General features: G+C 39.8%; 1 protein-coding gene and 1 long non-coding RNA gene across 2 annotated transcripts; one reads left to right on the top strand and one right to left on the bottom strand.

Annotated features, from left to right (window-relative positions):
- The first annotated feature begins 19456 nt into the window (after positions 1-19456).
- LOC123117753 (uncharacterized) lies at positions 19457-20555 on the top strand. The gene is made up of 3 exons (XR_006457505.1): positions 19457-19912; positions 20032-20214; positions 20445-20555. It is a non-coding gene; the product is annotated as an uncharacterized lncRNA (long non-coding RNA).
- A 1428-nt stretch (positions 20556-21983) lies between these two features.
- Positions 21984-22949, bottom strand: LOC123117752 (uncharacterized protein OsI_031781). Its single transcript, XM_044538438.1, has one exon. The coding sequence runs from the start codon at positions 22884-22886 to the stop codon at positions 22233-22235; it is 654 nt and encodes a 217-aa protein (XP_044394373.1). The 5' UTR covers positions 22887-22949; the 3' UTR covers positions 21984-22232.
- Between the last annotated feature and the right edge of the window lie 4945 nt (positions 22950-27894).

The raw sequence follows: 27894 nt of genomic DNA, 5'->3' as shown, positions 1-27894 counted from the left end.
CTTTTGTTTCAATAAATAAGTCAAGGATAGCCTTTCCCATGCTTATTTTGCTAGTATACATGTTGCTGTTTGAAAACAGAAAGTTTACCGATGTTGCAAAAATTCCCTAGAAAAGTCAGAGAGCGGCATAATGTTGAATATTTTTGCATATTGAGCTCTGATAAATTTATTACAGTGGGAATTTTAGTTCATAATTTTTGGGGTCAGGGAAGTATTGATACTCTTGCATTCTTTACAGACTGTACTGTTTTGGCAGATTGCTGTTATGGTTGCATTGTTTGCATATGTTTGTTTGTTTAATTGTTCTATTTGAGGATAGGAGTATTAAATATGCAGAGGCATTTAGTATGCAATGTTGAATAATAATTTTAGTGATTTGTTACAGTAAAATATGATAAGGTTTTGCATTGGTTTATACTAACCTATCTCACGAGTTCTTGTTGAGTTTGTTGTGAATGAAGCTTTTAATAAAAAGAAGAGAAGCCATGATATGAGAGGAATTAAGGAGACACAAAAGTTCAAGCTTGGGGATGCCCAAGGCACCCCAAGATAATATTTCAAGAAGTCTCAAGCATTTAAGCTTGGGGATGCCCTGGTAGGCATCCCACCTTTCTTCTTCAACAACTATCGGTTAGTATCGGTTGAGCCTAAGTTTTTGCTTCTTCACATGAGTTGTGCTATCCTTGCATTGTAGTTTCCTTTAGCTTTGCTTGCTGTTGAATAAATATCAAGATCTGAAATTCTTTAATGAGAGAGAGCCATACACAAATTGGAATTTGTTAGAATACTCTATGTGCTTCACTTATATCTTTTGAGCGTGATAATTTTTGCTCTAGTACTTCACTTAGATCTTTTAGAGCACGGTGGTAGATTTGTTTTAAAGAAACTATTGATCTCTCATGATTCACTTAGATTATTTTGAGAGTCATTAATAGCATGGTAATTTGCTTAATGTTAATATACTTGGTGTTCAAGATATGTGAAACTTTCTTTTGAGTGAATTGAATACTAAGATAAGTTTGATGCTTGGTAATTGTTTTGAGATATGGAGGTGATAATATCAAAGTCATGCTAGTTGAGTAATTTCGAATTTGAGAAATGCTTGTGTTGAAGTTTGCAAGTCCCGTAGCATGCACGTATGGTTAAAGTTGTGTAACAAATTTGAAACATGAAGTGTACCTGGCTTGTGCATCCTTATGAGTGGCGGTCGGGGACGAGCGATGGTCTTTTCCTACCAATCTATCCCCCAAGGAGCATGCGCGTAGTACTTGAGTTTTTGATGGCTTCTAATTTTTTGCAATAAGTATATGAGTTCTTTTGACTAATGTTGAGTCCATGGATTATACGCACTCTCACCTTTCCACCTTTGCTAGCCTCTTCGGTACCGTGCATTGCCCTTTCTCACCTTGAGAGTTGGTGCAAACTTCATCGGTGCATCCAAACCCCGTGATACGATACGCTCTATCACACATAAACCTCCTTATATCTTCCTCAAAACAGCCACCATACCTACCTATCATGGCATTTCCATAGCCATTCCGAGATATATTGCCATGGAACTTCCATCATCATCATCATGACATACATTACTTTTGTCATATTGCCATTGCATGATCATGTAGTTGACATCGTATTTGTGGCAAAGCCACCATGTATTATTTTTCATACATGTCACTATTGATTCATTGCACCATCCCGGTACACCGCCGGAGGCATTCATATAGAGTCATATCTTGTTCTAGTTTCGAGTTGTAATCCTTATGTTGTAATCAAAGTGTGATGATCATCATTATTAGAGCATTGCCTAAAAAAAGAGAAAGGTCAAAAAAAAGAAAGGCCCAAAAAAATAAAAAAAATAAAAAAATAAAAAAAGGGCAATGCTACTATCTCTTTTTCCACACTTGTGCTTCAAAGTAGCACCTTGTTCTTCATGTAGTGAGTCTCATATATTGTGCTTCAAAGTAGCACCTTGTTCTTCATGTAGCGAGTCTCATAAGTTGTCTTTTTATACTAGTGGGAAATTTTCATTATAGAACTTGGCTTGTATATTCCTACGATGGGCTTCCTCAAATGCCCTAGGTCTTCATGAGCAAGCAAGTTGGATGCACACCCACTAGTTTTCTTTTGTTGAGCATTCATATCTCTAGTGCATCCGTTGCATGGCAATCCCTACTCCTCATGTTGACATCAATTGATGGGCATCTCCATAGCCCATTGATATAGCCTCGTCAATGTGAGACTTTCTCCTTTTTTGTCTTCTCCACACAATCCCCATCATCATATTCTATTCCACCCATAGTGCTATATCCATGGCTCACGCTCATGTATTGCGTGAAGGTTGAAAAAGTTTGAGATTATTTAAGTATGAAACAATTGGCTTGTCATCGGGGGTATAGAAGTTGGGAACATCTTTGTGTGACGAAAATGAAGCATAGCCTAACTATATGATTTTGTAGGGATGAACTTTCTTTTGCCATGTTATTTTGAGAAGACATGATTGCTTTATTAGTATGCTTGAAGTATTATTATTTTTGTGTCAATATGAACTTTTGTCTTGAATCTTTCGGATCTGAAAATTCATATCACAATTAAGAAGATTTACATTGAAATTATGCCAAAGTATCACTCCGCATCAAAAATTCTTTTTTATCATTTACGTACTCGAGGATGAGCAGGAATTAAGCTTGGGGATGCTTGATATGTCTCCAACGTATCTATAATTTTTGATTGCTCCATGCTACTTTATCTACTGTTTTAGGCAATATTGGGCTTTATTATCCACTTTTATATTATTTTTGGGACTAACCTATTAACCGGAGGCCCAGCCCAGATTTGCTGTTTTATGCCTATTTTAGTGTTTCGAGGAAAAGGAATATCAGACGGAGTCAAAATGGTACGAAATCAACTGGAGAAGTTAATTTTGGAAGGAAACCAACCAGATGGGCTTGGAGTGCACATCAGGGGAGTCCCGGGCTGCCCACGAGGGTGGGGGGCGTGCCCCTCCCCCCTGGGCGTGCCCCCTACCTCGTGAGCAACCCGGAGGTCCACCGACGTACCCCCTGCACCCATATATACCTACGTACCCTAAAACTTCTAGAACAGAAGATAGATCGGGAGTTCCGCCGCCGCAAGCCTCTATAGCCACCAAAAATCAATCGGGACCCTGTTCCGGCACCCTGCCGGAGGGGCATCCCATCACCGGTGGCCATCTTCATCATCCCAGCGCTATCCATGACGAGGAGGGAGTAGTTCACCCTCGGGGCTGAGGGTATGTACCAGTAGCTATGTGTTTGATCTCTCTCTCTCTCTCGTGTTCTCTCTCGTGTTCCCTCTATGGCACGATCTTGATGTATCCCGAGCTTTGCTATTGTAGTTGGATCTTATGATGTTTCTCCCCCTCTACTCTCTTGTGATGAATTGCGTTTCCCCTTTGAAGTTTTCTTATCGGATTGAGTCTTTATGAGAACACTTGATGTATGTCTTGCCGTGATTATCTGTGGTGACAATGGGATATCATGTGCCACTTGATGTATGTTTTGGCGATCAACTTGTGGGTTTTTTGACATTGGGAACCTATGCATAGGGGTTGGCACACGTTCTTGACTCTCCGGTAGAAATTTTGGGGCACTCTTTGAAGTACTTTTATGTTGGTTGGATGAATCTGAGATTGTGTGATGCATATCGTATAATCATGCCCACGGATACTTGAGGTGACAATGGAGTATCTAGGTGACATTAGGTTTTTGGTTGATTTGTGTCTTAAGGTGTTATTCTAGTATGAACTCTTTTATAGATTGATCCGAAAGAATAACTTTGAGGTGGTTTCGTACCCTACCATAATCTCTACGTCTGTTCTCCGCTATTAGTGGCTTCGGAGTGACTCTTTGTTGCATGTTGAGGGCTTGTTATATGATCTATCTATGTTATTATTGTTGAGAGAACTTGCACTAGTGAACGTATGAACCCTAGGCCTTGTTTCCTATCATTGCAATACCGTTTACGCTCCCTTTTATCTTTGGTTACCTTGCTGTTTTTATTATTTCAGATTACAAAAACCCTTATCTACTATCTATTTTGCACTTGTATCACCATCTCTTCGCCAAACTAGTGCACCTATACAATTTACCATTGTATTGGGTGTGTTGGGGACACAAGAGACTCTTTGTTATTTGGTTGCAGGGTTGTTTGAGAGAGACCATCTTCATCCTATGCCTCCTACGGATTGATAAACCTTAGGTCATCCACTTGAGGGAAATTTGCTACTGTCCTACAAACCTGTGCACTTGCAGGCTCAACAACGTCTACAAGAAGAAGGTTGTGTAGTAGACATCAATGCAGCACCTTCGCGAGACAGGGGTTGATAACCCTCTCGAAAAACTTGTCCTTGGGAGCACTTGGAGACGACATGGTGCTCTAGATCTGAAACAAAAACAGCTCGAAATGAAAATAGAGGATATTTGCATGGTACGTTGGTCAAAACCTTCGAGAGTATATATAATGAATATTTACCGACCAAAATACGTAACATACAAGAAAACGGAGTCCGGGAGGCACACGAGGTGCCCACGAGACAGGGGGCGCGCCCTACAGGGGGCGGCGCGGCCTCCTCTCTCGTGGGAGCCTCGTGTCCCTTTCAGACTACTTCTTTCTTCCTAAAATTCTTAATTAATCCAAAACTGATAAAAATTGCCACTAGAGTTGTTTTGGAGTCGGTTTACTTACCGTACCACGTACCTATGCCTTTTCGGAGTCTGGAGCATTCTGGAACGTGTCTCTTATGTATTCCTCAGGGGTCATGGTTTCAATAATATTAGTTTCAACATTGATAGGATTACCTGAAATATAATGTTTAATTCTTTGACCGTTTACCACCCTCGGATTTGTGCCTTCGAAGTTGTTGATTTTTATAGCACCAGAACGATAGACCTCCTCGATAACGTAGGGACCTTCCCATTTTGAGAGAAGTTTTCCTGCAAAAAATCTTAAACGAGAGTTGAATAATAACACATAATCTCCTACGTTAAACTCACGCTTTTGTATCCTCTTATCATGCCAGCGTTTGACTTTTTCTTTGAAAAGCTTGGCATTCTCATATGCTTGGGTTCTCCATTCATCAAGTGAGCTAATATCAAATAACCTTTTCTCACCGGCAAGTTTGAAGTCATAATTGAGCTCTTTAATAGCCCAATATGCCTTATGTTCAAGTTCAAGAGGTAAATGACATGCTTTTCCATAAACCATCTTATAAGGAGACATACCCATAGGATTTTTGTATGCAGTTCTATAGGCCCATAATGCATCATCAAGTTTTTTGGACCAATTCTTTCTAGATCTATTCACAGTCTTTTGCAAAATTAATTTTGAGCTCTCTATTGCTCAACTCTACTTGACCACTGGACTGCGGGTGATAAGGAGATGCGATTCTATGATTGACATCATACTTAGCGAGCATCTTACGGAAAGCACCATGAATAAAGTGTGAACCACCATCAGTCATAAGATATCTAGGGACTCCAGACCTCGGAAAAATAACTTCTTTAAGCATTTTAATAGAAGTGTTATGATCAGCACTACTAGTTGGAATAGCTTCTACCAACTTAGTAACGTAATCAACAGCAACTAGAATATGTGTATAACCATTGGAGGCAGGAAAAAGGTCTCATATAATCAAAGCCCCAAACATCAAACGACTCAATAACAAGAGAATAATTCATAGGCATTTCTTGACGTCTACTAATGTTACCTATTCTTTGACATTCATCACAAGACAAGACAAACTTACGAGCATCTTTGAAGAGGGCAGGCCAATAAAAACCAGATTGTAGTACCATGTGTGCAGTTCTATCTCCAGCGTGGTGTCCTCCATATGATTCAGAGTGACACTTGCGTAGGATTTGTTCCTGTTCATGCTCAGGCACACAACGTCTAATAATACCATCTACTCCTTCTTTATAAAGGTGTGGATCATCCCAGAAGTAATGTCTTAAATCATAAAAGAACTTTTTCTTTTGCTGGTATGTGAAACTAGGCGGTATATATTTAGCAACAATGTAATTAGCATAATCAACATACCAAGGAGCAGTATGAGAAGCATTGACAACCACTAATTGTTCATCAGGAAAACTATCATTAATAGGCAGTGGGTCATCAAGAACATTCTCTAACCTAGACAAGTTGTCTGCAACGGGGTTCTCAGCTCCCTTTCTATCAATAATATGCAAGTCAAATTCTTGGAGCAAGAGAACCCATCTAATGAGTCTAGGCTTAGCATCTTTCTTTTCCATAAGATATTTAATAGCAGCATGATCAGTGTGAATAGTAACTTTGGAATCAACAATATAAGGTCTAAACTTATCACATGCAAACACAACTGCTAAGAACTCTTTTTCAGTAGTAGCATAGTTTCTCTGGGCAGTATCAAGAGTCTTACTAGCATACTGGATAACATTCAATTTCTTATCGACTCTTTGCCCTAAAACAGCACCTACAACATAATCACTAGCATCGCACATAATTTCAAAAGGTAAATTCCAATCAGGTGGCTGAACAATAGGTGCAGTGATCAAAGCTTTCTTGAGTGGCTGAACAATCATCATCAAAGACAAAAGGAATATCTTTTTGCAATAAATTAGTCAGAGGCCTAGAGATTTTAGAAAAGTCCTTAATGAACCTCCTATAAAAGCCGGCATGACCAAGGAAACTTCTTATACCTTTTATGTCCTTGGGACATGGCATCTTTTCAATAGCATCAACTTTGGCTTTATCAACTTCAATACCTCTCTCGGAGATCTTGTGCCCCAAGACAATGCCTTCATTAACCATAAAGTGACACTTTTCCCAATTCAGGACGAGACTAGTGTCTTCGCATCTCTGCAAAACTCGATCAAGGTTGCTCAAACAATCATCAAAAGAGGATCCATAGACGGAGAAGTCATCCATGAATACCTCACAAATCTTTTCACAAAAATCAGAAAATATAGTCATCATGCAACTTTGAAAGGTAGCAGGTGCATTACATAGACCAAAGGGCATAAGTCTATAAGCAAAAGTACCAAAAGGGCAAGTAAAAGTAGTTTTAGATTGATCCTTCGCTGACAAAGGTATTTGAGAGAAACCAGAATAACCATCCAGAAAGCAAAAATGTGTGTGTTTGTATAGACTTTCTAGCATTTGATCAATAAAAGGTAAAGGGTAATGATCTTTCTTAGTAGCTTTATTTAACTTACGGAAATCAATTACCATCCTATAGCCTGTAATAATTCTTTGTGGGATCAATTCATATTTATCATTGGGAACAACGGCAATACCTCCCTTTTTAGGGACACAATGGACAGGGCTTACCCATTCACTATCAGCAACGGGATAAATAATACCTGCCTCAAGGAGCTTTAGAATCTCCTTTCTTACCACTTCCTTCATTTTGGGATTTAATCGTCTTCGAGGATCTCTAACTGGTTTGGCATCTTTCTCCACTGAAATTTTGTGTTGACATAATGTGGGACTAATGCCCTTAAGATCATCCAGAGTATATCCAACAGCAGCTCGGTGCTTCTTCAGAGTTTTCAATAATCTTTCTTCTTCTTTCTCTGAAAGGTTAGCACTAATAATAATAGGATATATTTATTTTTCATCAAGATAAGCATACTTGAGATTATCAGGTAAGGGTTTGGGTTCAAACACGGGATCACCCTTGGGTGGAGGGGGATCCCCAAGAATTTCAACGGGAAGGTTATGTTTCAGCATAGGTTCTTGTTTAAGGAACACTTCATCTATTTCTTCCCTTTCCTTCATAAACATATCGTTTTCATGGTCTAACAAATAATGTTCTAACGGATCAGTTGGAGGAACATCAATGGAAGCAAGACCAATAATCTCATCCTTACTAGGTGGTTCCCTTTCACGAGGTTGTCTACTAAACTTAGCAAAATTGAACCCATGAGACATACCATCTATGCCAACAGGGACGACCTTCCTTTTACAATTAATCTTAGCACTAGCAGTATTCAAGAAGGGTCTACCAAAAATAATGGGACAAAAATCATCTTGCGGGGAAGCAAGAACAAGAAAATCAGCAGGGTATTTAATCTTCCCACACAAGACTTCAATATCTCTAACAATCCCAATAGGTTTAATGGTGTCCCTATTAGCAAGCTTCATAGTAACATCAATGTCTTCTAATTCAACAGGTGCAATATCATGCATAATTTCTTTATAATGATCATAAGGTATCGCACTAGCACTAGCACCCATATCACATAAGCCATGATAACAATGATCTCCTATTTTAACAGAAATAATAGGCGTGCCTACAATAGGTCTACGTGTCTTAGTATCGGGTCTAGCAATATTAGCAGTTTCACCCAAGAAAGAGATAACATGCCCATCTAAGTCCTCATCCAAGAGATCTTTAATCATAGCAATACCAGGTTCAACATTAATTTGCTCAGGAGGTGTATAGGTCCTAGTATTACTCTTACGAACAACAGTCGAAGCTTTAGCATGATCTTTTATCCTAACAGGAAAAGGAGGTTTTTCGACATAAGTAGTAGGAATAATAGGATCACTATATGTAATAGTCTTTTCTTCGACTGTAATAGGTGCAACTACTTTCACTTCAACAGGAGGATTATATTTAAACCACTTCTGTTTAGGGATATCGACGTGAGTAGCAAAAGTTTCACAAAAAGTAGCTACTATCTCAAAGTCAAGTCCATACTTAGAGCTAAATCCATGGAAAGCATAGGTATCCATAAAAGATTTAACACAATCGAACTTAGGTGTCATACCTGACTCCTTACCATCGTCGGAACCCCAATCTTCAGAGTTGCATTTAATTCTTTCCAATAATTCCCATTTGAAATCAATAGTCTTCAGCATATAGGACCCAGCACAGGAAGTATCGAGCAAGTTGCGATTATCAAGAGAAAGTCGAGCATAAAAATTCTGAATAATCATTTCTCGAGAGAGCTCATGATTGGGGTATGAATACAACATTGACTTAAGCCTCCCCCAAGCTTGAGCGATGCTTTCTCCTTCGCGAGGCCAGAAATTATATATGTAATTACGATCATGATGAACAAGATGCATAGGATAGAACTTCTGGTGAAATTCCAACTTCAGTCTCTTATAATTCCAAGATCTCGTATCATCACATAGCCTATACCATATCATTGCATCTCCCTTCAAAGATAAAGGAAAGACCTTACTTTTGGCAACATCATTGGGGATACCTGCAAGCTTAAATAATCCACAAACTTCATCCACAAAGATAAGGTGTAAATCGGGATGCAATGTTCCGTCTCCTGCAAAAGGATTAGCTAGCAGTTTTTCTATCATACCCGAAGGAATCTCAAAGTGAATATTTTCATAAAGTTCAGTAGGTTGAGGAGCATCTCTTTGCTCTTCTGGTTGGGGTGAATATACCCCAAACAAGCCCCTCAAGGGATTAGTTTCCATAGTGACAAGTAACAGAAAATTTTAGCACACTATATAAATGTTTCCTTACCAAGTTCCACTCACCAAAATCGCTACACTCCCCGGCAACGGCGCCGGAAAAGAGTCTTGATGACCCACAAGTATAGGGAATCTATCGTAGTCCTTTCGATAAGTAAGAGTGTCAAACCCAACGAGGAGCAGAAGGAAATGACAAGCGGTTTTCAGTAAGGTTTTCTCTGCAAGCACTGAAATAGTAGGTGATAGATAGTTTTGTGATAAGGTAAATAGTAACGAGCAAAAAGTAAATAAAGTAAACAAAGTGAAGCAAGGTGGCCTAATCCTTTATGTAGCAAAGGACAAGCCTGGACAAATTCTAATAATGAAGAAGGAGCTCCCGAGGACACATTGGGAATTATTGTCAAGCTAGTTTTCATCATGTTCGTAAGATTCGCGTTCGATACTTTGATAATTTGATATGTGGGTGGACCGGCACTTGGGTACTGCCCTAACTTGGACAAGCATACCACTTATGATTAACCCCCATTGCAAGCATCCGCAACTACAAAAAGGAGTATTAAGGTAAACCTAACCACAACATTAAACATATGGGTCCATATCAACCCCTAAAGAAGCAACGCATAAACTAGGGTTTAAGCTTCTGTCACTCTAGCAACCCATCATCTACTTATTACTTCCATATGCCTTCCTCTAGGCCCAAATAATGGTGAAATGTCATGTAGTCGATGTTCACATAACACCACTAGAGGAAAGACAACATACATCTCATCAAAATATCGAACACATACCAAATTCACATGACTACTAATAGCAAGACTTCACCCATGTCCTCAGGAACAAACGTAACTACTCACAAAGCATATTCATGTTCAAAATCAGAGGAGTAATAATATGCATAAAGGATCTGAATATATGATCTTCCACCAAGTAAACCAATTAGCATCAACTACAAGGAGTAATCAACACTACTAGCAACCCACGGGTACCAATTTGTGGTTTTGATACAAGATTGGATACAAGAGATGAACTAGGGTTTTGAGAGGAGATGGTGCTGGTGAAGATGTTGATGGAGATTGACCCCCTCTCGATGAGAGGATCGTTGGTGATGACGTTGGTGATGATTTCCCCCTCCCGGAGGGAAGTGTCCCCGGCAGAACAGCTCCGCCAGAGCCCTAGATTGATTCCGCCAAGGTTCCGCCTCGTGGCGGCGGAGTTTCGTCCCGTAAGCTTGCCCACGATTTTTTCCAGGGTAAAAGTGATGATATAGCAGAAGATGGATGTCGGAGGCCCACCAGGGGGCCCAGGAGATAGGAGGCCGCGCCCTACAGGGGGTGCGCGCCCCCCTGTCTCCTGGCCAGGGTGTGGCCCCCCTGGCCTATTTCTTTTGCCCATAAATTCTTATTAAATCCAAAAAGTTGTTTCGTGGAGTTTCAGGATTTTTGAAGTTGTGCAGAATAAGTTTCCAATGTTTGCTCCTTTTCCAGCCAGAATTCCAGCTGCCGACATTCCCCCTCTTCATGGTAAACCTTGTAAAATAAGAGAGAATAGCCATAAGTATTGAGATATAATGTGTAATAACAGCCCATAATGCAATAAATATTTATATAAAAGCATGATGCAAAATAGACGTATCAAGAACATGGTGCTACTCTGAAGCACAAGTGTGGTAAAAGGATAGTAACATTGCCCCTTTTCTTTGGGGGGGGGGGGTGGGCTTCTTTTCCCCCCTTTTTTATTTAGGCTTCTTTGGCCTCTCTTTTTTATGGGGCAATGCTCTATAATGATGATCATCACACTTTTATTTACTTACAACTCGATATTACAACTCGATACTAGAACAAAGATATGACTCTATATGAATGCCTCCTACGGTGTACTGGGATGTGCAATGATCTAACATAGCGAAGATATCAAAAAACGGACAAGCCATGAAAACATCATGCTAGTTATCTTACGATCATGCAAGGCAATATGACAATGAATGCTCAAGTCATGTATATGATGATGATGGAAGTTGCATGGCAATATATCTCGGAATGGCTATGGAAATGCCATAATAGGTAGGTATGGTGGCTGTTTTGAGGAAGATATAAGGAGGCTTATGTGTGATAGAGCGTATCATATCACGTGGTTTGGATGCACCGGCGAAGTTTGCACCGACTCTCGAGGTGAGAAAGGGCAATGCACGGTACCGAAGAGGCTAGCAATGATGGAAGGGTGAGAGTGCGTATAATCCATGGACTCAACATTAGTCATAAAGAACTCACATACTTATTGCAAAAATCTATTAGTAATTGAAACAAAATACTACGCGCATGCTCCTAGGGGGATAGATTGGTAGGAAAAGACCATAGCTCGTCCCCGACCACCACTCATAAGGAAGACAATCAATAAATACCTCATGCTCCAACTTCGTTACACAACGGTTCACCATACGTGCATGCTACGAGAATCACAAACTTCAACACAAGTATTTCTACAATCCACAACTACCCACTAGCATGACTCTAATATCACCATCTTTATATCGCAAAACTATTGCAAGGAATCAAACATATCATATTCAGCGATCTAAAAGTTTATGTAGGATTTTATGACTAACCATGTGCATGACCAATTCCTGTCATCTCTCTAAATAGATATAAGTGAAGCAAGAGAGTTTAATTCTTTCTACAAAAGATATGCCCATGCTCTAACAATTATAAGTGAATCAAAAGAGCATTCTACAAATGGCGGTTTTCTATGTGAAGAGAAACAGGCAATCCATACTTCAAATAATATAAGTGAAGCACATGAAGCATTCTATAAAGCCATACTCAAAAGATATAAGTGAAGTGAAATGAGCATTCTATAAATCAACCAAGTACTATCTCATACCAGCATGGTGCATAAAATAAAAGTGAAAACTAAATGCAAAAGACGCTCCAAGACTTGCACATATCGCATGAACGAAACGAATCCGAAAACATACCGATACTTGTTGAAGAAAGAGGGGATGCCTTCCGGGGCATACCCAAGATTAGACACTTGAGTCTCCTTGAATATTTACTTGGGGTGCCTTGGGCATCCCCAAGCTTGAGCTCTTGCCTCTCTTCCTTTTCCTCATATCGAGACCTCCTCGATCAAACACTTCATCCACACAAAACTTCAACAGAAAACTCGGTAAGATCCGTTAGTATAATAAAGCAAATCACTACTCTAGGTACTATTGCAAACCAATTCATATTTTGTTTTTGCATTGTGTCTACTGTAATATAACTTTTTCATGGCTTAATCCACTGATAGAAATTGATAGTTTCATCAAAACAAGCAAACTATGCATCAAAAACAGAATCTGTCAAAACCAGAACAGTCTGTAGCAATCTGAACATTCACCATACTTCTGGTACCCCAAAAATTCTACTAACATTAGGAAAAATAAACAATTTGTACAGCAAGAGAGTGCAAAAATAATCATAACCATTTGACGTTCCAGTAAAAAATGTAAAATCGCGCACTACAGCCAAAGTTTCTGTCCTACACCATATAAACCAACAAGCATCGTAAACATCCTAAAGGAAAACCTTGGCATATTATTTTTATAATACAATGGAATTGTACAAGGGGATAATTATTTTTGATGAAAAGTTTCTGTAATTAAGATTCACAAAGTTTCCCTGAGCATGAACAAAGTTCAAGGAGCTCCCCCACTTCAACAATGCTTGTCTTTCTCACTTTCACTTTCCTTTTTGAAAAGTTTTGGGTTCCCCTCTTTATTTTTTTTGTTTTTAGACTATATAAAAGCAGTCAACAGAAATAAATGACTCTAAAAAACTTCCGGGTTGTCTTCCTGGCAGCGCTGTCTTTAAAGCCATTAAGCTAGGCATATAGTGCTCAAGTATGGATCCACCCGGATCCCAAGGTATATCAAAGCCAATTTTAATTAACAATGATTTGTAATTTAATAGTGAGCACAAAATAACATATATCAAACAATGACGAAGTCTAACTCTCTTCCTATGCATCGGCATGTCATAAAAGAACAATTCATGCACACATAGTAAAGGCCAATGCATAGTATAAGCAGTTTCTTGCAATTCTATCCTATTGGAAACATAGAGAGGTGGAGATATAGTTCCTCTCTCATAATAATTGCAAGTAGGAGCAGCAAGCACATGCATATTACATTCATCAAAATTATCATGTGCAACGGTAAAAGGCAACCCATCAATATAATCCTTAATAAGCACAAACTTCTCCGATATAGTGTAGTCAGGAGAATTCAAAAAGATAATAGGACTATCATGCGTGGGTGCAATAGCAACAATTTCATTTTTAACATAAGGAACTATAGCAAGTTCATCTCCATAAGCATCATTCATATTGGCATCTTGGCCACAAGCATAGCAAGCATCATCAAAAAGGGATATTTCAAGAGAATCAAAGGGGTCATAGCAATCATCCTTCGGTATGATATAAGTGAAGCACATGAAGCATTCTATAAAGCCATACTCAAAATATTTAAGTGAAGTGCAATGCGCATTCTATAAATCAACCAAGGACTATCTCATACCAGCATGGTGCACAAAAGAAAAGTGAAAAGTAAATGCAAAAGACGCTCCAAGACTTGCACATATCACATGAACGAAATGAATCCGAAAACATACCGATACTTGTTGAAGAAAGAGGGGATGCCTTCCGGGGCATCCCCAAGCTTATACGCTTGAGTATCCTCGAATTTTTACTTGGGGTGCCTTGGGCATCCCCAAGCTTGAGCTCTTGCCTCTCCTCCTTTTCCTCATATGGAGACCTCCTCAATTAGACACTTCATCCACACAAAACTTCAACAGAAAACTGATAAGATCCGTTAGTACAATAAAGCAAATCACTACTCTAAGTACTGTAGAAAACCAATTCATATTTTTTTTTGCATTGTGTCTACTGTAATATAACTTTTCCATGGCTTAATCCACTAATATAAATTGATAGATTCATCAAAACAAGTAAACTATGCATCAAAAACAGAATCTGTCAAAAACAGAACAGTCTGTAGAAATCTGAACATTCACCATACGTCTGGTACCCCAAAAATTCTACCAAAATTAGGGAAAATAATTTTTTTTACAGCAAGACAGTGCAAAAATAATCATAACCGTTTGACTTTCCAGTTAAAGATGTAAAATCGCGCACTACAGCCAAAGTTTCTGTCCTGCACCGTACAAACCCACAAGCATTGTAAACATCCTAAAGGCAAACCTTGGAACATTATTTTTATAATACAATAGAATTGTACAAGGGGATAATTATTTTTGTTGAAAAGTTTCTATAATTAAGATTCACAAAATTTCCGTGAGCATGAACACAGTTCAAGGAGCTCTCCCACTTCAACAATGCTTGTCTTTCTCACTTTCACTTTCCTATTTGAAAAGTTTTGGGTTCCCCTCTTTATTTGTTTTGATTTTAGACTATATGAAAGCACTCAACATAAATAAATGACTCTCTAAAACTTCCGGGTTGTCTCCCTGGCAGCGCTTTCTTTAAAGCCATTAAGCTAGGCATATAGTGCTCAAGTAATGGATCCACCCGGATCCCAAGGTATATCAAAGCCAATTTTAATTAACAATGATTTGTAATTTAGTAGTGAAGACAAAGTAACATATATCAAGCAATGACGAAGTCTAACTCTCTTCCTATGCATCGGCATGTCATAAAAGAACAATTCATGCACACATAAGGCCAATGCATAGTATAAGCAGTTTCTTGCAATTCTATCCTATTGGAAACATAGAGAGGTGGAGATATAGTTCCTCTCTCATAATAATTGCAAGTAGGAGCAGCAAGCACATGCATATTACATTCATCAAAATTATCATGTGCAACGGTAAAAGGCAACCCATCAATATAATCCTTAATAAGCACAAACTTCTCTGATATAGTGTAGTCGGGATAATTCAAAAAGATAATAGGACTATCATGCGTGGGTGCGATAGCAACAATTTCATGTTTAACATAAGGAACTATAGCAAGTTCATCTTCATAAGCATCATTCATATTGGCATCTTGGCCACAAGCATAGCAAGCATCATCAAAAAGGGATATTTCAAGAGAATCAACGGGATCATAGCAATCATCCTTCGGTAAGCATGAAGGGGAATTAAACAATGTATGAGTTGAAGAGTTACTCTCATTAGAAGGTGGGAACGGGTAGCTAATCCGCTCTTCCTCCTTTTGTTCTTCGATCTTCTCATCATCTTTTTCATCCAATGAGCCCACAGTTTCATCAATTTATTCTTCCATAGACTCCTGCAAAATATTAATCTCTTCTTGGACAGCGGAGGAGTCCTCAGTATATGGTTTAACATAGGCATTAGAAGCATAATTATCATAACAATATTTAAATATGGCAAAATTTTCAGATTTGTAGAGAGTGGCATCATACTTTTCAATCAAAGAAGCAATTTCATAAGCACCCTTAGAAGCAACAAATTCTTCAATTTGTTGAACATCATAGTAATTATAGACACTCTTAGCATACGAAGATACGATTCCATTATCACTAAACTCACATTGGTAGGGAAGGTGTTTCTTAGGGTTTCCAGAACAACAAGTAAAATCATATATTTCACATAAATTCCAAGCATAGCATTGCAAATGATGAATTTTATCCAGTAAAAGTTTCCCTTTTTCAGATATACGGTGTCGCACATAACAAGCATGCTCATCTAAAGATTTGCCCTCAACTAAGCTAGTGGGGGTCTCAACACGAGCACAAAGGGATCGAAGATGATCCAAGTAAAAAGCTTCAGGAGTGTGATAGATTTTGAGTGGTTCTTCAACCATTGGTTCAGTAGGTACAACTATTGTTTTTGCTATTTTGCGTTTCCTACCCATAACTAAAGATAGAAAACAACTAAGAACAACAAATAAAAATTACTTAGTGATAAAGCAAACAAGCACACATGAGAATATTCCCCCCCCCCCACGCTATGACTCCCCGGCAACGGCGCCAGAAAAAGGTCTTGATAACCCACAAGTGTAGGGGATCAGTTGTAGCCTCTTTCGATAAGTAAGAGTGTCGAACCCAACGAGGAGCTAAAGGTAGAACAAATATTCCCTCAAGTTCTATCGACCACCGACACAACTCTACGCACGCTTGACGTTCGCTTTACTTAGAACAAGTATGAAACTAGAAGTACTTTGTAGGTGTTGTTGGATAGGTTTGCAAGATAATAAAGAGAACGTAAATAAAAAAGTAGGTACTGTTTAGATAAAGAAACAATAAAGTAAATATAGCGAGTGTGGAAAAGTGGTTGTAGGAGTTGTGAAATTGCCCCTAAGCAATTGACTATTTTACTAGACCGATAGCAAGTTTTATGTGGAAGAGGCATAAACTAACATACTTTCTCTTCTTGGATCATATGCACGTATGATTGGAACTCTAGCAAGCATCCGCAACTACTAAAGATCATTAAGGTAAAACCCAACCATAGCATTAAAGCATCAAGTCCGCTTTATCCCATACGCCACAACCCCCTTACTCGGGTTTATGCTTCTGTCACTCAAGCAACCCACTATAAGCGAATCATGAACGTATTGCAACACCCTACAGCGGGAATCCCTCACGCTTGCGCGACACGGAGGGCACAATAGGACAGCAACATAACCACAAGCAAATTAAACCAATCATAGCAATTCATCAATCACCGGTAGGACAAAGAAAATATACTCAGACATCATAGGATGGCAACACATCATTGGATAATAATATGAAGCATAAAGCACCATGTTCAAGTAGAGGGTACAACGGGTTGCGGGAGAGTGGACCGCTGAATATAGATGGGGGAAGGTGATGGAGATGTTGGTGAAGATGGCGGAGGTGTTGGTGTAGATCGCGGTGATGATGATGGCCCCCGGTGGCGTTTCGGCGCCACCGGAAGCAAGGGGGAGAGAGCCCCCCTTCTTCTTCTTCTTCTTCTTCCTTGACCTTCTCCCTAGATGGGAGAAGGGTTTCCCCTCTGGTCCTTGGCTCCCATGGCGTGGGAGGGGCGAGAGCCCCTCCAAGATTGGATCTGTCTCTCTGTCTCTCTCTGTTTCTGTGTTTTTTATTCTGCCCTTTCATCGTTTCTTTTATATCCGGAGATCCGTAACTCCGATTGGGTTGAAACCTTCGCCCAGATTTTTCTTCGAAAATTAGCTTTCTTGCGGCAAAAGAAGAGCACCAACCGCCTTACGTGGTGCTCACGAGGCTCAGGGGCGCGCCCCCATGCCTCGTGGCCCCCTCGGGCACCGTCTCGTGTTGATTCTTCTTCCCAAAAATCACAAATATTCCAAAAATATTCTCCATCCATTTTTATCCCGTTTGGACTCCGTTTGATATTGGGTTTCTGCGAAACATAAAACATGCAACAAACAGGAACTGGCACTGGGCACTGGATCAATATGTTAGTCCCAAAAATAATATAAAAACTTGTCAAAAGTATATGAAAGTTGAATAATATTGGCATGGAACAATCAAAAATTATAGATACGACGGAGACGTATCAGCACCCCATGGACACACAAGTTGATCATTGATCTTTAGCCGTGTGCGGTGCCCCCCTCCATCATAATCCACCTCGGTCATATTGTAGCGGTGCTTAGGCAAAGCCCTGCGTCGGTATCTTAATCAACACCGTCATCACGCCGTCATGCTGACGGAACTCTCCCTCGAAGCTCTACTGGATCGTGAGTTCGTGGGACGCCACCGAGCTGAACGTGTGCAGATCGTGGAAGTGCCGTACGTTCGGTACTTGGATCGGTCGATCGTGAAGACGTACGAGTACATCAACCGCGTTGTCATAACGCTTCCGCTTACGGTCTACGAGGGTACGTGGACGACACTCTCCCCTCTCGTTGCTATGCATCACCATGATCTTGCATGTGCGTAGGATTTTTTTTAAATTACTACGTTCCCCAACACTAGTCTCGAACATCCTTGAAATAACTCAAACTTTTGTAAGCAAATGGGAATGCCCATTGTAGGAATCCATGCCATGTTTGAACGAGTTTCGACACCGTATGCAAGTTGCGACACGTCCGAATATTTATTGGCCTTTTTTGACGAATAAAACTCCAGAAAACCAAAACTTATCAGAAACCCAAATAACTTGCATGGCGCCTTGAATTAGCCATACACGTCCATGAACATGCTTGAAGCCATTTCAACGGTATTGAGAAACAACGTGCTCTCAGACGGAGACTTCTTGCCTACGTGGGCATTCTTGAAATGACCCCGAGTTTTCCAGGAAGGTGGACATGTCCATGTTAGGCATCCATGCCAGGTTTGAGCGAGTTTTGACACCGTATGCAAGTCGTGACATGTCTTGCAATTTATTGACCTTTTTTTTGTTGCGGAAAACAGTCGGGCAATCACACACACGATCGTAGAATGGGCGGGCCCATCTAAGTGTTTGAGCCACCGGTATAGTGAATCTTCTGGAAGGTTACTTGCCGGTTTTAGGACTTTTAGAAGGTCCCTAAACCGCCTTTTCTGAATTTTTTTCCTCAGTTTCGGTTTGGTTTCTAATTTTTGTTCTTTTTCTTTTAGAAAAAGTCATAAATTTTAAAAAATGTTCAACATATTAAAAAATTGTTCATTTTTTCACAAAATAATGATAGAAAATTCTGAATTTTCATAGTGTTTTCAAAAATAGTTTGCATTTTAAAACATGTTCAGAATTTTTGAAATTGTTCATGTTTTCAAAAATGAAGTTTCACAATTTTTTTATGGTTTCCAACATTGTTCGCAATTTCAAAAAAAGTTCGAAATTTGAAAATTCATTCATGTTTTCAAAAAAGCTTAGAGTTTCAAAATTTGCTCGTGTGATTTTTTTTTTCATTTTTTGGGTATTTCAAACCTCGTTCACATTTTAAAATGTGTTCCAATCTTTTAAAGTGGTCCAATACTCCTGTATCCACATACAACCCCGCACAAAATAAAAACTGGTTCTAGACGATGGCTGGATAAGGACAGCTTGATCAGGGACGGAGACAAGGGGGGACGAGGGGGGGCTAGACCCCCCCCAACGAAGTTGTTCTCCTCAATAGCGATTAGTTAGATCCGTTTATTAGCAGGCCTTTTGACTTGATTCGCCCCCCCTGTCCACTTGTCTCGTGTAACACCGTGAAACCCCTCGGGCAGCCCATGTACAAGAAACAACAGATCACAACCCAGCAAAAAAAAGGCCCACCATCGAGGTCAAAGAAAACAGAGCCCACCGGTCAAGGGCTTGCGACCAGGAGCACCAACGCAGTCTGCTACAATCCTGGCGATCGACACGATTTTATATCGCTCCAACAGAACGCACGCAGATTGCGGCTCGTGCGATCTTTCCATCTGTCGTCGCCTCCAATCTCCGCCTACCCGCAAGATTAGCTTCAGTCTCCAAGCGAAGATCATAGGGGGGTTGATCGAGATCCGCCACGGCTGATTACCTGCACGGTTAGTCCCTTACTTCATCTCCTGATCTTTAATCTGCTCTAATTTGTGTGGTTGTTCCATAAAAAACCTACGAACATGAGAAGTTAATTACAGTAGGAAATATTGGCTGTTGTGTGTAGATACGAAGAGGAAGAGAAGAATGGAAAACGTTTCCTAGGGCACTTGCTTCCAACCGTTCAAGCCTAGCAATCCCAATTGATCATTTCCTCAGCAACCATAAAGGAGATTAGGAGAAACACCACCACCATGAGCGACCACGGAGGAGATGATGCACGGAATCTGACATCCTCTTTGCGTGTATGGTACGTCCACTCTCATAATTAATATCAGCTTCAAATATCTGATTTTTGTGGGTTAAAACGAATGATTGTTAATTGATCGACATGAAAACTGAATTTGGAATCAATAGATAGATATTGTATTGTCTACCAAATTCGTAATGCAATCAATTTGGAAACTAAATTTGTCTTGCCAAAAATGCACATTTTAATAGTTTTTTGTAGTGTTCACACTAATGAAAACACTAGTTCAGGCTTAGGTTTTTGCAAGGAATTTTTTTTATGGTTAACCGATGCCCAACTGCCTATAAGAGCTCAAGTCTGCAACTCGCCCCCCCTATACAAAATTCCTGGCTCCGTCCCTGAGCTTGATGGAGTGGTAAGACGACGTGAGAGTCTGAAGAGGGAGGCGATTGTATAGCATATATGGACCATGGATACACCTTTCCTAGTTGAAGTTCTAGCATTCAGAGATGCCATGTTGCCGTCCATTGCACAAGATTTAGAGAAAATCCTGATTGAGACATCACACACACTAACATGTGGGAGAATGGCGGCAAGCCAGCATGGCCACGGGGTGCATGCTGGTTGGCCAAGGTGAGAAACTTTTCTATTTTTTTGGAGCTTATTTTTGAAAGATGGAAATGAGACTCTTTTTTTGATAAAAGACTTTTTAGAGATTATTTTTGGAAGTGGCAATTTTCTTTTTCTTTTTGAGAAAAGGTTTTAGGTTTTTTTTTTCTTTTTGAGATGGATGTGATGTCCATTTTTTTGAGTTTTTTTGATAGATGAAAGTGAGACTTTTTTCTTTTTGACTATAGTTTTTAGGCTTTTTCGTTTCTTTTTTAGATGGATGTGATGTCGACGTGATACGAGAAAGTTTTTCTAAATTTTGAGATGAAGGTGAGGTATTTTTTTAGAATAACAAGTCATGTTCAAGTAAGGTCGTTTTTTTCTTTGAGAGGGAGAAATGTGCGCACATCTTCCTCTCAAGAGGCCTGAAATGGCGGGCCCCAACCACTAGTATATCGTCAAATGGTACAATCTTTGTGGCTATCTGAGAGCATCTCCAGTATTTGGAGGCAACCCAGCCTCTAAGCTGGGTCCCACGAGCTGCCTCTAAATTTTATGTAAAATGTTGCACTTTGTTGCTAGCTTGCTGCCACTAAGGTGGAGCCCACCTTATGAATTTTAAAAATATTTAATATCTGAACTAACATGCACTGTTTCTCCTCTAGCCATAGCGTCGATGCTAAGCATTTTGGGCTTGGAGGCAGCAGCTGCCCTGAGAGGCGGTGCTAAAGCATTGGAGGCGGCTTTAAAGGCAGAGATTTCTCACACTATGGATGCCTTGAGAGGGAGAGTTGTCGACAGGATTCATGATCTTCAGAGATGAGGTCTTGCCTCACAAATCTGCGAGAATTTAAACTACAGGAGAGAAGTAGATATGCTAATAGTGCGGCCCATGCCTGCAAGGAGGCTTTAAAGCTCGACGTTAATATCAGTACCGTTGTTGTAATTCCATTGTACGTGCTTGAAATTGTACGATAGTAACCACCTGAATAATAAAGTGTTTAAAGCTGGTTCTTGACAAAAAACATTGATACACGCAGAGGCAAAACATAGGGATCACACAGGAGAAGATAGTGTCAAACTGTCAATGTGTCGGAAGATCAGCGACGACATCGTAGCACGCTAAATTGTGAGGCGAAACGTAATTATGATAGTCTAAGCAATTTATATCAAAGTACTAGTAGTCTTTATGCCATCAGAAATCACATGCATCAACCACAGAAATAAGTAAATATATATGAAAATGTACTGTAATTTATATTGATACATTGGGGGGGAATCTAAGTACATGGTGGCGGGCCATGAGGGTTTCCAGTATCTGCATCAGGGGTGCTAAAAATCGCCAATACAAGAGAAAACTTAAAAAAGAACTATTGCATGTTTCCATGCATGGGAACAAAATCAATAACATCAAGTGATCAATCTGCTGGTGGTCTTGTGCATCGAAGGCCGGACGATCGAGGTGCCACTCATGCTGCTTTGACATCAGCAGCCTCCGCGAAGGTTTTTTCCATTACGGAATACTTGTCGGCGGGCGCAGCGGCAAGGACTGCATCAGAAGCCACCTTGTAGGCAGTGGTAACCGCAGCAAATACCTTCTTGTCCTTTGCAGACTGGGCAAGCTTGTTGGCAGCGACGACGGTCTGCTGGAACACGAGGGCTTTCATTTCGTCCTGCTGTGGTGCTGGGGCAGCAGCGACGACATCACCAATGGCCTCCTTGAAGGAATACTCCAATGCGTCGACGGCCTTCACGGTGGGAGGATGACCAGCCTCGCTGAAGGTTTTGTCAAATACGGCATATCTGTCGGCGGGTTTAGCGGCAAGGACCGCCTCGGAGGCCGTCTTATAGGCGGTGACAATTTCATCAACTTTCATCTTATCTCCAGCGGCCTCATTGAGCGAGGCGGTGGCCGCGACTTTCTGCTTGAGCACGAATGATTCTACTGCAGACCTTTTGGATGCTGGGGCGGCGGCGATGACCGCGTCAAAGGCCTTCTTGATGGATGAATCCATCCCTTCAATGGATTTCTCGCTGGCGCCGCTTGCCGCCGGTACCAATGTGGCTGCCACCACAATGGCAACAAGGAACAATGTGCATGCAATGTTCTTGACCATGTCCATTGTAAGTTTACCTAACAACTGGTTGAGGGATGATTCAAGAAGATGGTATTGCTTCCGGTGAGATGTTTGCGCCGTGTAAGTATATGAAGGTGGGCATTGCACTAAAATAGGAGACGGTGTCTAAAGAGGACGTGAGGCCAGGAGAGCTTCGCGGGTGTCCTGCGGTGCTGCAAAATTGGTTGCATGACCGCATGTACGGATGTATGAGCCACCGCTTGCCCCTTGTTTTGAGGAGCACACCCGAAATTGGCCACCAATCTTTCGTTCACGAGTGCACCCATGGTCAGCAATCTTTCTGGTTCTGCGATTGAGTTTGTGTGCATGTCTTACTAGCTTGTGATGTCCTGGTTTGTAAATTTGCAAACTGCATGTAGTGTTGGTCGGTTCCATCGATCGATCCTCGAGTGTTTTTATAGTTACTAGCGCATATGCTCGTGCAAAAAGCTACCATGTGTTCGTAGCATAACAAGCATGGCTCAAGACGCTCTACTGATCTACATCGTCCATTTCAACATGACTGGACATGCAGTAGTGGAGCTGAGCCGTTTTGGGGTCAATCCATAGGCAGGTAGCAAAACAGCGAGAATAACTCCGAGATGCAAAAGAACGGGCGCTTGCTACATGGTATGAAGCATAGATAAAGGACATAGACGAGCATCTACGGGAAGTTTATGAGCGCGAACAAGTTATGTGTAGGCAGCGGTCGAGGATTCAATGGCTCAAGGCAGACGATCAGAACACCCGATATTTCCAAAACCGAGCTTCTCACATAAAAAGAAAGAACACCATCTGAGCTTTAATGAGAGAGAATGGGATGAGATGCGCTGTTGATGACGAGATGCGGGTGATGGCAACTGAGTTTTATACCAAGCTTTTCACGTCCGAGGGTTTAGAGGGAGCCAACGACCTGCTGCAACACATTGACAATGCAATCACGAATGAGAAGAATGTGAGGCTGACTGTAGCCATCATTGATGAGGAGATTCAGGTCGCACTTTTTCAAATGGGTCCGACAAAAGCCCCGGGACCTGTTGGGCTACCGATGCTATTTCATCAGCGACACTGGTCGTTGCTTCAATCCCTCTCTCGGGTTTTCTTATTTCCCTTCTGTTTTTCTTATTTTTTATATTTTCATGTTCATTTTTCTTTTCTTTCCCTTCTCTTTTCCTTTTCCTTTTTTATGAATCTTTTTAATTCAAATTTGCAAACAGTTTTCATTCATCAAGTTCAAAAATTGTCCATCAAATTCAAAATTTCCTCCTCAAATACAAAAATATGTCCATCACAATTCAAAAACGAATTCACCATATTTTTCTGAAATTTTTCATGAATTTCACAAAAATGATTAAAGAATAAAACAATGTTCCTCCAATTAAAAAATTTCATCAAATACAAAAAAACATTTTTTAGCAATTCGCGAACATTGTTCAAATCAGTGAACATTTCATGAAATTTATGAATGCTTTTTTGAATTGACGAACATTTTTCCCAAATTAGTGACCATTTTATAAAAAGAATTTTTTGGACTTCTTTTAAAAGTTGCGAACATTTTTTAAAATCCAAGAACATATTTGAAATCTTGTTTTTTAAATTACATGAATAAATTTCAAAAAATATGAATGTTGTTGGAAAGCCCGAATTTGATTTGAAGAAGCAAAAAAAGTGACAAATATATGAAATAAAAAAGAAAAAGGGCGGCCCAGACCCGTAGATGGACCAGCTCAAAAGGACACGTTTGGGAGCGAAGGGTGCGCGTTCCGGGAGGAACTAGTTAACAAGCGCTCCTTCGGGAGCCTCACAATGATCACTTGAAGGGTGGACGGTGGCGCGCTCTCAGCCGTCGCCACGTGTCGCGCTCTGGTCGCTCCCTCCGGATTTTTTTTTATTTTTCCGCACGCGTTTTCTGCTTTTTCTTCATCTTTTTTTCGATTTTTGGTTTTCCACCGGTTTTCCTTACATTTTGGACCAAAAAACAATTTGCATTGAAAAAACAAGTTTTTTTGTTTTTTGCAGGCACAGTTTGGTTTCCGCAAGACCCACGGTTTGGCTTCCACAAGAGCCACAGTTTTGCTCTCGTGGAAGCGAAAAAAAATGTGTTTTATGCTTTTTTTTTCTTCCGCAATGGACACGGTTTTGTTTCCGTGAGAGGCACGCCCATCTCTCGGAAATGAAAAAAACACGTTTTCTATTTTTTTTTCTTCCGCGAGACGCACGGCTGTGCCTCTTGGAAATGAAAAAAAAAACACATTTTCTGTTTTTTTTTCTTCCGCGAGACGCATGGTGTGCCTCTTGGAAACGAAAAAATGCATTTTCTTTTTTTTCGTGAGAGGCACGGCTAGGCTCCGCGGGCTGTGCCTCTCGAAAAACGGAAAAAGACGTGTTTTCTGTTTGTTTCCTTCCGCGGGAAGCCATGTCTCTTTCGGAAAAAGAAAAACCATCCTTCCAGTTCGGCTTTTTGTCTGATTTTTTTCGTGAAAAAAAAATCATCAAAACCTATCAGCATCGGATTTAGTTTTGAAGATCTTGACGTGAGAAATCCAACGGTGAAAACGGTTCGAGATTTGAACGGATAAAACATTTTGAATAAACAGATCTACGAAAAAAAGGAAAACTCCCAGGTTGCGACAAGTGGCACACATGCAGCACGCCACTTGTCACAACCTGAGGAGGTGGGAGTGATCTTTTGCAAGAAATACTCCTCACGTAGTGATTTCGGCGCGTTCACATCGCGTTGGTCGTGGAATAGGAGCGTGAACTCTATATCTCGCCTTAAGTAAGTTGGAAAGGATCTCTCGCTGAAAGCTGTACTCAGGCCGGGCCATTGGCACACAGTAAACAGAAAAAACAGAAAGAGAAGAATAAATGGAGCTGGGTGGGATTCAAACACTGCTAGCCTGGTTTAGAGCAACCGTAGCTAAGCATTAGACTTTGTCTTAGATTCGTGACAGAGTAATAATGCTAGATTACTTAAGTCCAAACTGGTGGAGGGTTCCATTGTTTCTTCTCCGTATTTTCCAGTTTTCTTTTCTTTTCATTTTCTTTTTTATTCTCCTTTTTTTATTCTTTTTGTTGCATTTTGTTTCTTCATTTTTATCATTTACATTGTTCGTTTGTATATTTTGTTTCTTTTTTCGGGTTATTTTTTTCTTTTGGTTATTATTGTACATTTTTTGTATATGTCAACAAGATTTTCCTAATACACTTCTAACGTTTTTCAATACAAATTAAACTTTTTTGTAATAAATAGTGAACATTTTTATACACCTTTTTAACATTTTTCAAATGCCTGATTAATATTTTTAGTACTTGTTCAACATTTTTTCAAATGCTTGATTAACATCTTTATATACATGACCATTTATTTAATACATGGTCAACATTTTTTGTACACACATTTAACATTTCTCGAATGATTGACTAACATTTTTTCAAATATTTTGTTCAACATATTTTGAAATGCTTGATTAAAAACTTTATATACACGATCGCCTAGTTTAGATTAGAACACTGGTCGCCTGGTTTAGAGCAAGCGCACCTAACCACTAGGCTTTACCTTAGATTCGTGATAGAGTAGTAAGGCTAGATTACTTAAGTCCAAACGGGTCAAGGTTTCCACTATTTCTTCTTCATTTTTTTTTCTGTTTTATGTTCTTGTTTTTTCCTTTTTTCTTCATTTTTTCATTTTTTTGCATTTTGTTTCTTCATTTTTTCCATTTACTTGTTTATTTTGTATACCTTTTTGTTCTTTTGGTTATTATTCTACATTTTTTGTGTATGTCAAAAAAAAAATTCAAATACTACCCGTAATAAAACCATTTTTCAGATACACGTCTAGCATCTTTTCAATACAAATTAAACGTTTTTGTAAGTCAATTATTTTTCTATACACATTTTTGAAATACTTGTTCAGCATTTGTTTTTCAAATGCTTGATTAATATCTTCATATACATGACCAATTTTTTCATCATTTTCCTAATACATGGTCAACATTTTTCCTATACACATTTAATATTCCTCAAATGATTGATTAACATTTTTCAAATACTCTATTCAAAAAAAATTCTTAAATGCTTGATTAAAATTTTTATATACATGATAAAAAACATTCATAATTTTTAATACATTATAAAAAAATGAATACACATTCAACATTTTTCTGAATGCTTGTTTAACATTTTTTAAATACATGCTCAACATTTTTCATATACATCGTCAACATTTTTTTTTCTATAAGCATTTAACATTTTCGAATGCATGATCAATATTTTGGACAATATTATGTAATGTATATTTTTTAATATATATGTTTATAGTTTGCAGAAGTGTAAATAAAAATAAAAAAAAGAAAAAGAAAAAATGTGAAAGAAAAACAGAATAAAGAAACACAAGGATGTGCCCTCCAGTGCACCTGAGACGGCCCATCTAGAGCTGCCTTGACATGAGGGTTTCCCAATCGAGACATAGGGGCGCCCGAATAGAAGGCCCCTCAGAGCAACTCTAGCAGATCCCGCATCCCACCGGTCCGCAAAACTCGTTTGCAGTTCGCGCAAAACCACTTCTGCGGGCCGGCGCGGGCTGGCAGAGATGCAGACCCCCATACGGATCCGTAAAAAAGTATGTTCGAGAAATATGTTTTTTTACGGGTCGGCTTCTGCGGGTTCTGCTCGGGCACCACCGCGAAGATCCGCAAACAGAAAAACTGCAAATCTCGCATTTGACATAGGGTTTGGCAAACAAGTTCAAATTCAAACGACATAAATAGTTTGCGCGCAAATAAAAGCGAAGTTCATTACGCAAAATAGGGCATGCAAAAGGTTTGCGCCCATGTCCGGCATCATCTTGGGGGTCGATCTTTACTCCGCGCCATGGAGTCCATATTGAAGTTCATCGGTGCCATCGAATCCACCTCCCTCGCTTGTTCCAACTCCCGCACCGAAATCATCCACACTGCCATCATATGGAGCAGAGAAAACATCACCGGAACTTGAACACGGATCGGCCGAAGCA

This window comes from Triticum aestivum, chromosome 5B (genome assembly GCF_018294505.1).
Source record: "Triticum aestivum cultivar Chinese Spring chromosome 5B, IWGSC CS RefSeq v2.1, whole genome shotgun sequence".
In the NCBI taxonomy this organism is placed as follows: Eukaryota; Viridiplantae; Streptophyta; class Magnoliopsida; order Poales; family Poaceae; genus Triticum; species Triticum aestivum.
The sequence above is the reverse complement of the archived record's forward strand: the minus strand, read 5'-3'. Positions and strand labels throughout refer to the sequence as shown.